The sequence below is a fragment of the Podarcis liolepis genome (genome assembly GCF_965112155.1).
Source record: "Podarcis liolepis genome assembly, chromosome: 12".
NCBI classification, from domain to species: Eukaryota; Metazoa; Chordata; class Lepidosauria; order Squamata; family Lacertidae; genus Podarcis; species Podarcis liolepis.
The window spans coordinates 31,872,625-31,889,358 of NC_139563.1; the positions used below are offsets into that span (position 1 = coordinate 31,872,625).

A 16,734-nucleotide genomic window follows, 5' to 3' on the forward strand; every position below is an offset into this window, starting at 1 on the left:
AGACACACACAAGATCATGGCAAAATACCACATTACCATATTCTGAAAGGAACATTTGATGTTATTTTCAGTATCTATGATTTGCGAATGACAGGGCGGCGGGGAGTTCTTTCACAAAACCTCTTTATCACATAAAATGAGAGAGGAAAATCACCAGTGGTGACTCTTTGGCCACAGAACTAGTCATGGGGAAAAGAGGTTTACTCTTTAAATAAAGCTGTTGGTAGAACTGCCAGTGGTTCCAGAAGAGCAGCCTATTGCTGTCTACTCAGAAGCAAGCTCACTGTACTCCCAGGTTGAATGTGCAAAGCAGCTTGAGGGTCACATTCTATCATGGGCAGCCATCCAACGGCAGGTGTGGCCAAGTGTCACCAGAGACAGACCACTCTCCATCCAGGCAAGCAAGAGGTTCAAGGACACATTCCAGTTAGGTAAAATCACTGGAGACTTAGAGCAAGGTCAGTGAAGGGTTGTGGCCTAGGCAGAGGCCCGAGGGCCAAACAGAGAGGCCTGAAGGGCCACATCCAGCCCCTCTACTTGAGGTTCCTCATCCTTGGTATATTGGATTGCAGTTTAAGAAACCAACAATAATAACAGACCTACTAAAAACGGTTCTCAAGAACTTTGGGGGCAGGCATGAGCTTTCAAGGGACCCCCTTTCACCTCAGTTATGTGCACGCATGTGAATCTCTTTCCAGCAATACAATGCAGGAAGCCCCGAACTGCCCACCCGACACCTGACATAAACTCTTGGATGGCTTATTAGCCTCAGCGCCACATTTCCCCCTTCTGATAAGCCCACTCCCAAGGTCAAATTCCATCTTAGCAAGGAGAAACAAGGCAACTTTCGCATCTCATGTCGACAGAAGTGAACTGCATTTTGTAAGGAAGGTAAAACTGTGGAAGGAAATTCAGAAGGCAAAATGCTGCACACTTTGGCATCCTATGTGCCAGGAGAACCTGTGGGAGTTGGGAGTCCAACAGTTTTGGTAGAGTCACAGGTTCCTCATCTATGCACTGGAGAACAAAATGAAAACTACGCTGTTCATAATGTTAGAACTAGGATGGGCAATTTGTGGCCTTCTGGGCCTCATTGGACTCCAACTCCCATCAGCCCTAGCTCACATAGCCAGTGCTCATGGAGGATGGGTGCTGTAGTCCCGCAACATCTGGAGGCCCAGAGCTTGCTCATCCCTATATTAAAAGAATGCACTCTTTGCAATAACCCACCAGCCCCTTCACAAAAGGAAAAATGATATCACCGCCTTCAGCCAAACCATTTCCCGCCACCAAAACCACTCCGGCTGCAATTCGGCAATTTCTTTCCTCACATGTTTTTATGGTGATTCCATGGCCTGATAACGACACCTATCATGTGAGCACCGGCTAACCAAAACAAGAAAGGTAAGACATTTTCTTAAGTGAAGCAAAAGTGGTGAGTCATACAATACTTACAACTCTCAGCCTGGTAGTCTGGCACAAACTGCTCATCATTGTCAGGTACCTGAGCTGAAGATAGGGTGGGGGGGAAACAGAAAGAAAGGAATTAACATCCACAAGCCAGCAAAACATCGAAGTGATCCTAACTCTTAGCACTAGCCAGCGCCCAAATCGAGAAGATGATTTAGCATGAACAAAACGTCGACGTATGTACAAGAAACAACCCAAAATGAACTCTGAGTGTGGGAATTCTGCATTTGTTGTTACCGCTGAACATTTACACCCATTTTAGAAAATGGCAGTATGTACATCGGTAAATCAGGCGATGCGTTAGTTGCCAAGTACCCTCCGACAGTAAAACTAGTGGTAGGCAGTAGTTGCCCATCTTAGATTTATGCTTGCATCTGACCAACATTGAGGAGGTAGAACTGCATCTCTGTAGTATTAAATCAAGGAGAAAGTAGCAAAGGGGGGTCAAATATAATATATGCAGAAGTCCATGGAAGCATTTTAGGCTGTTGCCTTTGAACAACTGTAGCAGTTTATGGAAAAGAGAAAAGCTACAGTGGGAGCGGGAACAGAATAGTTGCTAATAAGAGATGAAAAAAGATTCATTTCCTAGTGAATTCTATGATCCATCTAAAACATTGTTAATTGTACCAAGAACCTCCAAACTGATAACACACACACACAATTCAACCACAAATGGGAACTTGGCTCAATGCTTCTAAAGACAGGAATATATTTTACACATTCACAATTTAGATTAGAGATTAAGAGCATCTCTGCAAAGAACCCTAAAATCAGATGCTAAGATTAGCAGGGATCCACTACGCATCTACTGGTGTGCTTAAAGGACACATGGAGCTAAATAAATGTATATTATATAGCAAAGTTTCATGTCTCCATATTCTAAGTGAGCCGCATATAACTCAAGGCTTCTCTTTATACTTGGATACTCAGAAATGAAGCCCATTGAGCTCAATCCAATTTACTTCCTAGAAAAATTAGATTTACAGCTCTGCCACCTAATCCTATGGATCTTAATTCAGAAATAAGTATTTTTTTTATTTCCCATCTTCAGCAAGAGGCTTATCGCCCAACCAGACATTCATGCTGATCAATATGGGTTAGTCTGCTTTGTGATCAGAACCATCGTTGGGGTCACTTAATGAAATGCATATGGGTAAATTAATCAGCAATGAACATTACAAGTCGTGCCCTTATTGATATTAACATACATCTAAAATCAAGATTAGTTGGGAGATTGCTTTTAAGATACCACCAGACACTGTCATTTTCACGTCAAGCAACAGTTGACACTGTTTCTCTCTCGCGTGCTTTCCAATATCTATACACATGGATAGCTCAGTTGGTTAGAGTGTGGTGCTGATAACACCAGCAAGGTTTCAGGTTCAATCCCACTGTGGGACAGCTGCCTATTCCTGCAGGGCAGAGGTTGGACTAGATGAACCTCGGGGTCCCTTCCAACCCTTCTATGACGCACACACAGATATATTATTTGCAGTATGTCATTATGCAAAAGAGTGAGCAGAACAAAAACTTACTACTGGAACCTTCCAGCCCTAATAAATGAAGATAGTGTTACCCGCACTTTCAAACAGGCTTCCTATCTCAGCACACACAAGAGAGATGCACTTGTACTGCTCCTATTAAGGCGAACGTGAAATCATGTTGATGAGTTAAGAAGAAGAATGAATAGAGCACTACGAGATGAGTTCATACAGGCAACAATAAAAAAAATGTTTATTAAGGCTGTGATCCAAATAGCTGCTTAGACTCAAGCATGTGGCTTGCGCCAACCCAGTTTTTCTTTGAATAACTGGGCCCCACATCCTAAGATGAGCTCCTTTTGAATCGCCCCTGGGGTTCCAATGACAGATTGCCGAACAGCACAATGACTTCTCTGAGAGCAAGTCTTGTGTAAGGATTCCTTTGGCTCTTGGAATTAAGTTTTTTCCCCCTTTGTCTCGATCTAGGCCTGGTTTTCGAGATCACACCTGTCCCAACACCACTTGATCATCTTTTTATTAACCGGACATCGTTAGACTCAAGGCAAAGCCATCATTATCTATACAACTTAATTTATATAACCAAGTTAGCATCTCCTGTTGAGACGCTACGGAGAAAAGACGTCAGAATAACCACCACATTTTCCAATGCTTCTGAGGAAGCCATGAAACCATAGAAAAAACAGCTGACAAACTGCAGTGTGGAATCCTTTCCATTGCTCTTCCTCATTCCCACATAAGACCAACTACTATGAAGATGCCACACAGACTGGATTTTAAAAACAATTTGAATTCCATATGACAACTTAACCTTCCTTTTTGTTTCACATCAGAAGAAACCACAATGGCTTAGAACAGAAGGTGTCCTACTTTTCCTTCTTTTTTAATGAAAGCGTTTTAGTGTTACAGCAACCCTGTGAGGTAGACTTTGGCTGATTTGGGGCAGATTTGAAGCCAGATTTCCCACATCAAAACTAAACAGATAGCGACTGAACTATGCTGGTTCTCAAGGGCAAGAGAAAAAGCACAAGTTGTTTTATTCAGATCAACAGAATAAGCATTGCATATTGTAGAGGGGAAATTGACATATAAATGAAAGTTCCCAAACTAACTTGCCACCCTTCCGGTTAAAAACTATTAAAATGCATCAAATCATTTATTGAAAAGCTTATAAAAAGGATAAAACAAACTTTTTGAGCATCATCATGCATTTCAGAATCTGGTACAATGAAACAGCACCTATAGCTTCAGTCTCTCTTTACTGAAAGTAGGAAATATATTTAAGGCCCAGGGATGAAAAAGCCAGCATTAGTTTTAAAATAGTTCTTTTAAAAGCAACCCCCCCCCCCCAAATCTATGTAAATCAGCACACACCCGTCTGTTATAGAATCCAGACACATGTAGCAAAAACTACACATGATAGCTGCAGAATGTGGACTTTACATCCATTGGTATAGAAGTTATATTTTGCAACACACCAGTTGAGTATGTTTCCATAGTATTACAAACAAACCAGAACCAAGCTTCAGCTTCCCCTTTCAAAGGAATGAAAATCTGCAGCACAAATCCTCCATTAGCATTCATTTTTATCACTGGCTTTACATCTGCCCTGACTTTTGATGTGTCAGCTTCACAATAAAGGGGCACCCACAGTTGCGTATCACAGAAAATATACAAGGGAGGGAGGGAAACAAGCACACAACAAGACTCTGGAGGGAAAGAAGAAGCTATTTTTATTTTAAGAAAAAACTTTACAAAACAATTTACAAAACTCTGTGGAAAGGTCTGAAATGTAGCAGCTTTACCTCTCTTGGGGGATAAATTAAATCGTGACTGAGCCCCTGCTCTGACATTCTTTGCTCTTCCCTGGGTGCAAACACTTCCCCTTGGAGATGTTCTCAATCCAATATTGATGAATACGAGCAAATATTCACCCCTCTTCTTAACAACAGAAATGAAAATGTCGATGAAATGCAGAGAAGGAATCAGAATGAGTACTAAAAGCTCATGTCCCACAACACCACAAAACCTCCCTTTAAAATGGGGGCTGGTGACGTACATTAGTGATTTACAGCACAATCTTACATATGTCGCCTCAGATGTTAGACCCACTGGGTTCAATGGGACACTCCCAGGTATATATATACCTCAGCCTTGAAGGACTTACAAGTCAGACCAGCAAGCAGGCGGTTAACTTGGGCTAAAAACATGGATGCCTGAAAAGAAAAATATGACTTTGGAGTGCTGTAACTGCAGGCACATTTATATATCATTCATTTCCTCTTTTCTTGTCAATGCCGACGCTGCAATTCTGTGAGGCTGTCATAAAAGCTACAGTGGTTTTGAATACAGTGACAGTGTGTGCAGGGGGGGGGTGGCGGCTACAGAAGGGGGGGGGGAAGAGGGCATGTCAACATAAGTGTTTGCCGAACGCAGATAAGGAGACAGAAAAACGTTTAGATGCATGTAATGGTTACACCTTTAAAAACACACACACAAAAAAACAAAAAAACACAATGGAGACTATCTCCCCACTCTATTTAATGAAGCAAGACTGAGGGGAAAATAAACACCAGAAGCGTTTTGAGAAGCTCAAACATGTGGCAATATTGGGAACAGCTCTGTCAGGTTCGTTCTGCATTAAGGTAATAGACAAGTTGCCACCGACTTGAGAGACCAACATCTGTTCTTTGGTTAAGACTGATCGTTGCCAAATGCTTCTCCTCCCCACACAAATTCTCACCGTTTCCCACAGGTAGAAGTCAAGGCAACACCGCATTAATTAAGATCTTTCAGGGGAGTTTTCTTGGTTTGGATGGGGTCTCCCCCCAACTTCCCTAGAAATCGCTTGCTTAGTTAAAAATTATGAGCTCCTTTCAGCCCAATCTCTTACACAGGATGTTTTGCATCAGGATGAGACCGACCTGAGCTTAATGGGACGGGCACAGGTGTTCACAGGACCGTGCAGCTTGATCTCTTGGCATTTTAAAGACCAGTAGTTGTCGTCCGACCTGTGGAACACCCTCCCATCAGAGGTCAAGGAAATAAACAACTATTTGACTTTTAGAAGACATCTGAAGGCAGCCCTGTTTAGGGAAGTTTTTAATGTTTGGCGTCTTATTGTGTTTTGATTTGTTGGAAGCTACCCAGAGCGGCTGGGGCAACCCACTCAGATGGGCGACATATAAATATCAAATTGTTGTTGCTATTATTATTACAAGTACTGAAATGAACCTCAGACCCCCTTTTTAATAAGGAGAAGAAGAAATCTGAACATTGTTAGTGAGGAGAAGAGAGACAGCAGCATTTTAGCACATGAAGCAAGCCAGAAGCAGGCTGGAAAAGAAAAGCCAAAAGCCGAGGATCAATTTACTTTCTTCTCTTGGAAAGTATACAGAAAAAAAAAGTAAGTATGTGCACTGAAGGGAAGGAGGGGGAGAAGAGGATGGAAAACTAGGCACCAGCCCATACAAAAAAAAGAAGCTGCTATTTAATTAAAACCAGCTCTACCCACTGTAACAATGACCTGGAGCCAAACAAGGCAGAAGACGTAGGAGTCATTCTTTCTGCCAGTGAATGAGACAGCTGATCTCCTAAGCAATTCTTCAAGACAAGCAGTCAAAACTGGAGCGCTGCCTCCATTCACAAAAAACAGAATCCAGCAAGAAACATCTGGCTTCAACCACAATCTTTTCTTGTCACACCCCGGTAGGGGAAAAAAAAGAAGTAAAAGAGAGAGAGAAAACAGAGTAAACTTGAACTTCTTACATAAACACATCCATTTCCCTGCTTCGTCTCACATACGGCACAGGCTCTACAAGGACAGGCAAACTTAATATAAATGGGAAGTCAAGGAAAAAACTAAAAAGGTGCTGTCTGAAGGAAGAGGGTTATAGGACATACATAGGAGGAGAGGGGTTGGAAAAGAGGAGCAGATAAAGTGGATTAGAGGGGTGGATTAGAGGAAAGACTCCTATTTCTATCCCCTTGCTTGTCTAAAGAACTTTCTTCAGAGTATGGTAGCACTTACTCTCGTGATATCAGTAATTCCGGGTTATGAAGGATTAGGTATTTCCTTAAAGAAGTCTCCCACCCGCCCTGAAAAGACACCTTGGGAGAGGATATAGAACACAAACCAGGAATAAATATTAGTTTGATTATTTTGGAAGCAAGTTATTGAGTGGCTAAAATTTAGCAAATCAGTTGGACCTTGCTCTCTTCTATGCGACCAGTGAATATTCTAAAATGAACTCTACCAGAGAGTACGAGACCACCTGAAGAAAGCCCAGGGCATTTTTGCATCTTCTGGATGTACTAAAATTGTGAACAGTGCTGAAGGTTTTGTGCAAACAACTTTTAAGAACCCACACCTTTGCATGGAATATGAACAGTGTATAAAATTTGAGGCGATTTTAAAAGTGCGGCTCAGACTTAACACAAAGTTATAAGCATTTTTAAAACAGCCCCCGAAGGTTGTGAAGCTGGCGAACTGCAAGCTAGAAATCCTCAGTGGCACAAAATAGTTCACTGAGCCTCATAAAGCTCAGAATTGCCAATTTGGAACATCATTTGTGACACTTAAAAGCTTATCCCCCCCCCCCAACTTCAGGAACCTGCTGTTTCCGAAGTCCACCTCTGTCCCCAAACAAAGAATAATCATGTGTGCTAGATTTCAATATCATTTTTCAAATACTTCTAGACTTTCACTGTACTGGGTTCGTTCCAAAATCCCATTGATTGATTTCTCGACATTATTTCCTTCATTGGATTATGTGGTCTTAAAAAGGATAGAGAAGAGATTTTTTTATTAAGCACCGGACCAACAACTGCAGAGCAAGATCCTTAGACTTAAGGCTGCAATCCTATATCCAGTTAACATGGAGCAAGTCCCACTGAAGTCAGAGAGACTCTCTTTTGAGTAAACAAGTATAGGATTGCAGTTACAAAGTTATTTCAACTCTCTTGACTGGGACAGGCGGGGTGGAGATGGAAGTTGGACTGATTTACACCACGATGTTGCACATTTTGCATTGCTATTGCAATGAGAATTTGAGTGTTATGGGAGGGGGCACCGACTTCTACTGGCAACTTTTAGTTTCATTTTAAAAAGAAAGAGGCAAGAGTCAAAGCTGACAAGGGTGCTCATAATATACAGGTGTTGACAGTAGAAAGTGACCTGATGCATAGCCTTTCTTAAAAAGTTTACTCACCAAAGCTGACCAATATACAGTAGGACCAATATATTTTAAAGAAATCAAGACCTTATTACCTGGGCGCCACCTTGTAGAGAGAAGCAATTCCTTCACCTACCCTTCTGATTAACAGATTAGCCTACATAAAAATTCCAGATGACACTTTGCCAAATCAATACTAATGTTAACAGAAAGAGGGGCTTAATAATCTCTCCTACAATATTTACATTATGGTTATTCCATTCATCTTTTTTAAAAAATGTTTTCAAGAAGGATTTGAAAGCATACTTCCCTTTTAGCTTATTTTTCTTTCAACCACAAAAGTGTTTCCAACATAACACAGCAGGCTTTCAGCACCAGTTACTTCCCCCCTTTTTCTTTTTCTTCTTCTTTGTTGTTGTTGTTACAGAACAAACAGCTGGAGCTTCCCATAATGAAAAAAATACATTATGTTCATATTTGAGCTGATTATTTCGAGTCAATAGCTAACTTCGATTTGTCAAGGCAAACTTATGCAATAGTGACAGATACAGTACAGGGCTTCTACAGTATGCTGGGTCAAGAATGGGGCCGCCATGACTTCACCCGGTATGGAGAGTGCAGGGGAAGAAATCACACACAGGGGTACTGAAATCCTTTTATCACCTGACAGCAAGTTCCCCCGATTTAAGGGAACTTTTACATGCGTGCATAAAAAGAGCCCGAGTAGTATTTCACTATGAGGAGACGATATTAATGTTTGACTAAACGAGGAAATTATTAACAGGCTTTCCTTATTATTTCTTAGTACCCTGATATCGATTGCTGATTCCAACGACTCAGCACCACTACAAAAAAGGAACAGGAGTTTTGTTTCGTCCCCCCCACTGAGGGGGCCAGTGATTTAATTCTGTTCCTCCCATGTGAAGCAGGAACAAATTCTGTCAAACACTCTGCAGCGTCCTTGCACTACAGGATGCCACAAATTTTTGAATGTGACATTCTGGGTTTGGCACAGTGTACACATCACACAACAGCGACAAAATAAGATGGCCTGCTTCCATTCACCACTTTGAATTATATTCTTCCTCCAATACATATGTAAATCCCATTGTTACCGATGGCACTTTTTTGTGCCTACACTGAAAAGAGAATAGACTGTTTATGATTACTCATTTTAAGCAACATTCTCTGCAGAAGAATAGGGATGCTGATAAATATGCAGCTGAAGCGTCTCAACTATTAAGGGCAATTCTTTCTCATCCCCACCCCCTCAATCCTTCATATCCACAGAGTTAAGTATGTTGCAGTGCAATAGAGAGGAGGGTTTTTTTCCCCTGACCTGGTTACTACCCAGTGGGAGTTCCGAACTCATAGGAGAATCTTGTCAATTGCTATTGCTCCAAGTTTTTTAAAAGAAAAAAAGTGGGGGGGGGGGAGAGAGAGAGAATCAAAATGTCACGGTCACTTTCCTGGCCACAGAGCTTCATGAAAATAATTATGTGAACATGTAGCAAGGTGGCCAATTTGGCAGGGCTGCAACTTTATAAAGAACCAGGAGGACATCAATTGACAAAATCGAGGGAAAGGTAAAAAAGAGATTAGTTTAAAGAGCTGTTTAGAGATTAAAAAGTCATCGCTGGTCAAATTGCAGTTGGCACTGCATCCCCGATGGATTGAACCTTTGCACCACATCCCATCCTTAAACCCCCTTCAACATGCAAAAAGCAATTTAAGAAATTGTGATGGTGTAGTTTGTTTGTTTTGGGTTTTTTTTTTAAAAAAAGGAAGTCCTCTTCTTCCAACGCACAAACATGCAAACTTTAAACTGCAGTTATTTCTAAGTAATGTGGAAGTAACTAGATCAGTGCCACCTTTAAAAGTTTATTTAGCGGTTGAATCAGTTATACATATTTCTGTGCAGTCCTTCTTTTCAAGTAGCATATTTCAGTAATACTATCTTATTTTACTTAGCTTCACTAAAAGTGCAAGCCTACACATGTCTACTCAAGAAATAAGTGTCATCGAGTTTCCTGGCTTACTCCCAGGAAAGCGGATATGGGATACATGTCTACCAAGAAGATAGTCTCATTGTCTTCCATTGGGCTGGATCCAAGTGCACAGGATTGCAGTTTAAATTCTCAATTCACCAGCATGGATGTGTACACATACAAATTGATGACTGGTTTCAAATCCTTTCTTCCTGAACATAACAGGCAACAGAAACTTTCTTATGGAAGGTATGAAAATACTCGATCACTTTTCAAAAACAGTGATTCAACAGCAAGAATACTGACTCCAATAATAATTTCTCGCATGACTGCCAATACCTAGGTACTATCAACTTAGCCCAAATCCAACATAGATTCAAACAAACTGTAATTAAAATTTAAAAAAAAAAAAAACTTGCATCACTCTGTTGGGAATTAAGAGCCTCATTCCAGCTTTTGCAGTTTTGATAATGTTCTGGTTTATTAAGCTGAGTAAGAAGTTGTTCAGAGATGTTTAGTAAAGTTACCTTAACATAATGAGTCACTGTTGCATTTTAAGGGGGATTTCAGAGAGCAGGTCCTATTTCAAGTGCTCTTCCAATTTAAAGTTTAACCATCTCTTATGTATACAAGGCACCTGGATTCTCTATAACTAATGCTGGATATAAAAAGCATGACTAAGAATAAAAGTTTAGAAAAAAGGACGGAAAAGCTTACACTATATATGTGCTAACAACTTGGCAAAACTATATGGAGAAATATCAAAAAGCTAGTCAGTCTATATACCATTACAGCATTTTCTCCTTTCTATGTTAAGCAATCACATTCAACCCTCCCTTCTGGTTCTCCCCTCCGAAAGAAACAAAATGTCCATTCAAACAAACAATAATGCACATTCAGCAAGAGATTAAAAAATATAAAAATAAAACCCTGAATTCTCAATGTGTACAAGCAAGTCAGAATATATGTACAGTACTAGTTACATCCGAATGAGATGGGATGTTTCTAGTTAAAGGTAATATATATTAAAAAGAATGCAAGATAATCTATATTGAGTCATCTTCATGGTGCAAATAAACAGGATTTAAAATAGCCGAATGCGTCACAGAAAACAGCATCAAAATATAACTCAGCTAGGAACAACTTCCCTTGCCTTTGCAAAACTTCTAACATCTCATTCTGTTCAAGTCAAAAATTCACAGCTATTCAACTTCAGCATTACAACTTATTTTCTTTATAACTGTCAGCAGTGCTGCAGCAAAGGCATCAGATTTCAAATGCTCACAAATAAAAGAAACGAGGGGGGAGGAAAGACAGTTTCTCTTTTTAAAAGAAAAAAAAAAGGATTGCAAAATAACAAAAAACATATAAACCGCATTGCCCCTTCAGCATTTCGATACACACCTAATGTTCTGTGTTGTGAGCAAGGTGGGAAGAAGACACTTGCACCTAAATCTTGAAGCATCCCGTCCTGATGAACCCAGAGAAACTATATTCTGCCATCAGAAAAGTACTTCCACCAGAAGACCAAACAATTGCATGCACTGCTCTAAAGGAAAGAGCAAGCCCAGATCTGGCTGTATGCAGTCTCTTGAGGTACAATAATATAAACCTGATCAATTGCAATTAAAATCTGAACAGAGGCTTGGAACTTGAAGTCTTGGAGCATTAGTTCTTGCCAAAAGCAGATGTGATTGTGAGCTGGAAGCAATTTCTCCTGGTAATTTGTGATGACATTGGGTAGAGCAGCCCCAGAGTCCCTAAAGACAAACTCATCAGAGGCTCTAATGTATGCATGACACATGAGGTGGCTTTTTTAGAGCTCAATTAATTGGGCTGAACATTAAGACAGCAAGTTCAGGACTTTTTCCTCCCCCCCCCCACTCCCGCTCCACCAACCCACCCTCCCCTTTTTTCATCCAGAGTTGTTTTTTCCCTTTTTCATTTTTTTGCAAAAGGACTTTCCCCCCCTTACCTTCTGCAAGCCATGTCTCCTGTAATTGGCTCAGATCTTGAAACAGTTCTAGGAAAAGAGGAAGAGATGGATAAAGGACCTTTCAATTTATACATAAAGTGCTTGCATGTACTTCACTCCCCAGCCCCCAGCCCTGTAAAGACAAATACTTGTTAATTCTATTCTATCTCATTTTGCCTAGATTCAAACTGGAAATACCCCCATCGTGCTGCATTATTATGATTTCAATTAGACAAAAAACATATGTAACCGAGCGCTTTTATTTCGCTATCAACCCAGGCAATAATAATCAGTACCCTTTTCAGCTAACTTGCACACATGGCACAGCATGTCTGTTTCCCCGGCACACTTATTTCTGAGTGAGTCCTGCTGAAATCAGAGGGGCTTATTTCTGAGTAGATGCGCATAGGATTGCACTGTTAGTCACTCAAAAGACAAATGCCCAGCATGACTGTTTGCATGTTTGTACAGAAGTAAGTCCCACTGATTTCACTGGGACTTACTCCTAGCTAACCAAGCACAGTATCCTAGCCTCATTTTCATTTAAAATAATCTTGTTTCTCCTTAAAACAATTGAAGACCTGTTCCATAAAGCTTTGAACGAACAGCTGCGGTGATTTGCACCCAGGCTGGATATGTAGCACTATTTTTCCCCTCTTTTTTATGTCAGAGTAAAGCAAGGGCTCCAGGTTTCTTATTACACTACACACTCGAATCCAAACCTGAGAAGTATTTGAACCCAATGTCTGCATTTTCCGGACTTAAGTCATTCTGATTTACATTTAGTTACTTGCAGGACTGCAGCAGTTTGGGAAACTGATTCAGAATGATCAAAACATTATTATTTGAGAGAGAGAGAGATTTAACAGAATATTTGCAAATACTTAACCACTTCCCAAGTTCCTACAGATCAGTCTTTGCAGGTGGATGTTGAATGCTTGTGAAGTTTGTTGGCTAAAATCAAGCTTGGGGGATAGAGGGGGGTCTCTTGTTGCAAGTGTCCAGACTGTGTGGACATTGTGAAGGTTTCTAAATGAAATTCTTAGGGCTCCCAACTTCACAAGAGGCTGAAGCGGCTCGCTTGCAGTGTGAGAAAAAGTTGTGTGGGTCTCCATATACCCACCTCGCCCAAGGGATTGTCACCACACAGAACAATCTGTACAAGAAATGCCACTGCAGAACAGCTGATCACTGCATGCGCAGGAATCTCCTTCCTGGCCGAAACAACCTGAAATAGGATTGCAGTGACACTGCTATGAACTCCTAAGAAGTTAGCTTTGGGGGGACTTTCTGGTATGAGCTGTTTTTTGAGGTTAAGGTATAAGCTACCCATTTCCCTCTTTGTGTTTCATGGTATTGTCAATGCTACTGGCCAAATTAAGTGAGCAGGATGCTAAGGGTAGCTCACGCCCGGGAGGGCGGGGTATAAATAAAATTTATTATTATTATTTTAATAGTGCCACAGATCCTTTTGCCCTCTTATCACCGATGTGGACAACACCCTGGTTGGGCAGGCGGTCTACGTCACGAGTTCACTATCTCTCCGAAGAGCAGTAGGGTCAGCAGCACAAAGAAACTTTCTTGCGATGGGGAGCCAGCGAGGCCTCCAAGCAAAGGAGCCGCACACACGATTCTAGGGTCCATCATGTCAATCCTCACCTAATTCTCACCTCAGGTGTATGACATTATTTATGTCCCTTCTGTGCAGCAATACCTAACACAGAGAAGGGTGACTCATGGAGAGATACAGCAGCTTAGCAGTGAATTGCTTTTGTCATCTTGTGTCACATCATTAAATGTGGTTTTCTCGTCTCATTTCTATAAATAGAGGTAGACAAGAATCCCAACTTAGGGAGGTGGGGGAGAATAAAAACAACAAAATATTTAGAAATAAACACCATAGGGCAACATGTCGTCAAGAGTGGCATGGCGGGGTGGGGGGGGGGCCAATACAATTTATTCACCCTCCCTCCCCCAGCACAAATCCTCACCTTCTGAGTCATGAGCCAGATCTCTGTTAATGAATTTTCTTTTCCTGACATTTGTTGGTCGCTCATTACAGTTTCTCCCACAGGGATTCTACAAATAGAAAAGATTGGTTACTTTGTTAAAGAATAAAGAAAAGGAGAGGGGGGGAGAAGAGGCAACACAACAACTCACACTGGCAGTATATTTAAAAAAATATTAAGAGCTGAAAGAGATAGGTGGTAAAACTGTTTAAAAATGGCTCGAAAGCTAAATAGCAAACTAGAATTTTGTGATCGGATCACCATCGTTCTTCTTCTTCAGGGGAATATTTTATGTCTCAACCCACCTACTCGAAACACACATCTGTACAGAGAAACACTGCATAAAGTATATAACATATTTTTAGAAATTTACAACACTAACACCTACATAAAAGTATTTTTTTTAATGTCAACCATTCACTAAAGCTAGTTGGGAGACGAGGGAGCTGATAACAAGAGGCTGCTTTGTTTTCAAGGCTTATTTGTCATCAAAGTCCCTTTTTTTAAAAAAAATGGACAGGTTTTTAAAAAAAATGTAAGTTTGTTCCATCTGGCAGAAACTTTGAAAGCAGGATCAGACCTTGCTGCTTTTATCTTCTTCCACTAATACTGGGGGGGGGGGCAGGCGGGGGGGGTGGTTTTGTTTTTATCCAGTCTGAGGTGGTCTTTCGAAGAAAAAAAACAGAATATATCGAAATAAAAGTCTACCTCACAGAAACGGCACAGGAATCCTCCTCTCACTGCAAATATATATATTTCCTCTGTAAAGCTTTCCCTCCCCCCTCCCCTTTATTTCCCCCTGACCCCCAAGAAATCCAAGTTTAAACAACTTTGGAGCTGATCACTCACATTGGTGACCATGTAAGGCACTTGCTGGTCATAAAATCCATCCATTCTGCAGACTTTTGCCGAGTATTTTTTGTTGCTGTTGTTATTGTGATTATTTTCTGGACATTGGACTTAAAAGAGGCTTTCTCCAGATGTAGTCTTCCAGCAGCCTAAAAACAAGAACACAAAATGGCTTTTAGATTTATTTTTTTCAAAAAAACAACACACGCACACACTCATGAATGAACCGCTTGAATTTGCATAGCTAATGATCCTCCCAGAGTCCCATTCATAAAAAACACACACACATCCCTCCCTCCCTCTCTCGCTCTCTGCGCTGCCTTCTGTGGGTTACAAGCAAGAGCCGGAAAAAGGCAGCCAGAAAGAAGGAAAGGACTTTTTAATACAAGAAATCAAATGGAGAAGGAAAGCTGTTTATTGGCATGCCCGTTTCGTCCCTTGGAGCGCGCTGGGGGGGAAATTAGCCCCGTTCATTCGTAAACGTGTGCAGAACTAGCAATGGCGCACGACAAAACTCGCGTTGCACCTAACGGGAGGGAGAGAGAGAGAGAGAGAGAGAGAGAGAGAGAGAGAGAGAGAAGGCTGAGCTACCTTTCTTTTTTTTCTTTTTTTGCAAACCACAACCACGTAATCAGCCGAAGCTACGAACAACAAAGTTGCTGCAAAGACCCACCTGAAGGTACCGCCGGACGATCGGCTGCGCGCACACGCGCACACGCACGCCCCTAAAGAAGTCCCTCCAAATTTAATTAAAAAAAACATTAATTATTTCCCAGCACTTCCCCCTTGGAAGCGAAAAGCGCCACTGACAGGGTTTCTTATTCGGTGGTTTTTCCTCTATTTCTCCTCCAGGGGCCTCCAATCCAAACTGATGGATCTCCGCATCCCATTGGCTCTCCGCGTCTTTCACAGGATCAGATTTCTGCCTGTCACTCAGACTGCCTCTCACCCCCTCAGGGAAAAAGGGAAAAGACGGATCCTCCCGGATTTCGGCAGGGGATTCGACGGATCGTTTACTTCGTCATTTGATCATGTGTGTGTGTGTATGTATATATATATATATATATATATATATATATATATATATATATATATATATATATATATATATATATATATATATATATATATAAAAAATAAAAAGACAGGTCCTCCAAAATAAACTCTCCTTTACGCAAAGGATCTGTGCGACTCTCGGATTCACAGCACCTCTTCTAGACAGACCGTGGCCCCCAGATCCGGTAATTTTGCGCCCCCGACCCCAGCACGAAATGATTTTGTTAAGCAACTTGGAGTGACCGCCCCCCCCACCCACCCACAGTGCCAGCAATTGCACGCACTAAACGTAACAAGTGCGAATTGTTTTGTGTGTTTATCATCAATTGTGTGTCCAAATACAGCCCCAGCCGGTGGCCAGATTCTGGCCCAAAGCTCGCCACCAGGTCCGCAGCCTAATATGAAGAACTTGCTTGTGGGGGAGACAAGTCGAATGCCAGCTGATTTCCTACTTTAGAGCACACTGCAAAGGCCGTTGCGCACAAGCAATGTGAGATTAAAATTGTAGTTGGGTTTAGGATTGTTTCACCAGCGTGTCGTAGGAACATAGGAAGCTCCTCATATTTCAAGTCAGACCACTGGCCCATCTAGCTTAGTATTACCAACACTGACTGGCAACAGCTCTCCGGCAGGGGACATTCCCAGCCGTCCTTGGTGTTGCCAGAGTTTGGACGCGGGCCCTTCTGCGTGATGCTTCCCCGTCTACTTTCT

At 41.5% G+C, this 16,734-nt stretch overlaps 1 protein-coding gene and 1 long non-coding RNA gene across 7 annotated transcripts in view; one reads left to right on the top strand and one right to left on the bottom strand.

Moving 5' to 3' along the window:
• Positions 1-15,803, bottom strand: part of ETV1 (ETS variant transcription factor 1) — a 93,824-nt gene extending 78,021 nt beyond the window's left edge. The window contains exons 1-5 of one of the 6 annotated variants that reach the window (XM_083468382.1): positions 15,641-15,803; positions 14,968-15,116; positions 14,101-14,188; positions 12,110-12,157; positions 1,456-1,509 (exon numbers count right to left, since the gene is read on the bottom strand). In XM_083468382.1, the coding sequence (XP_083324508.1) occupies positions 1,456-1,509; positions 12,110-12,157; positions 14,101-14,188; positions 14,968-15,012 (235 nt within the window). In that variant the 5' untranslated portion in view covers positions 15,013-15,116; positions 15,641-15,803. Of the gene's footprint in view, positions 1-1,455; positions 1,510-11,538; positions 11,947-12,109; positions 12,158-12,405; positions 12,508-14,100; positions 14,189-14,967; positions 15,117-15,640 lie in introns of those variants that run through there. The other 5 variants (XM_083468383.1, XM_083468384.1, XM_083468386.1 and 2 more) reach the window with 5 other exon arrangements.
• On the top strand, positions 15,507-16,017 carry LOC310690097. Its single transcript, XR_014517897.1, has 2 exons — positions 15,507-15,646; positions 15,820-16,017. It is a non-coding gene; the product is annotated as an uncharacterized lncRNA (long non-coding RNA).
• Positions 16,018-16,734: the final 717 nt, after the last annotated feature.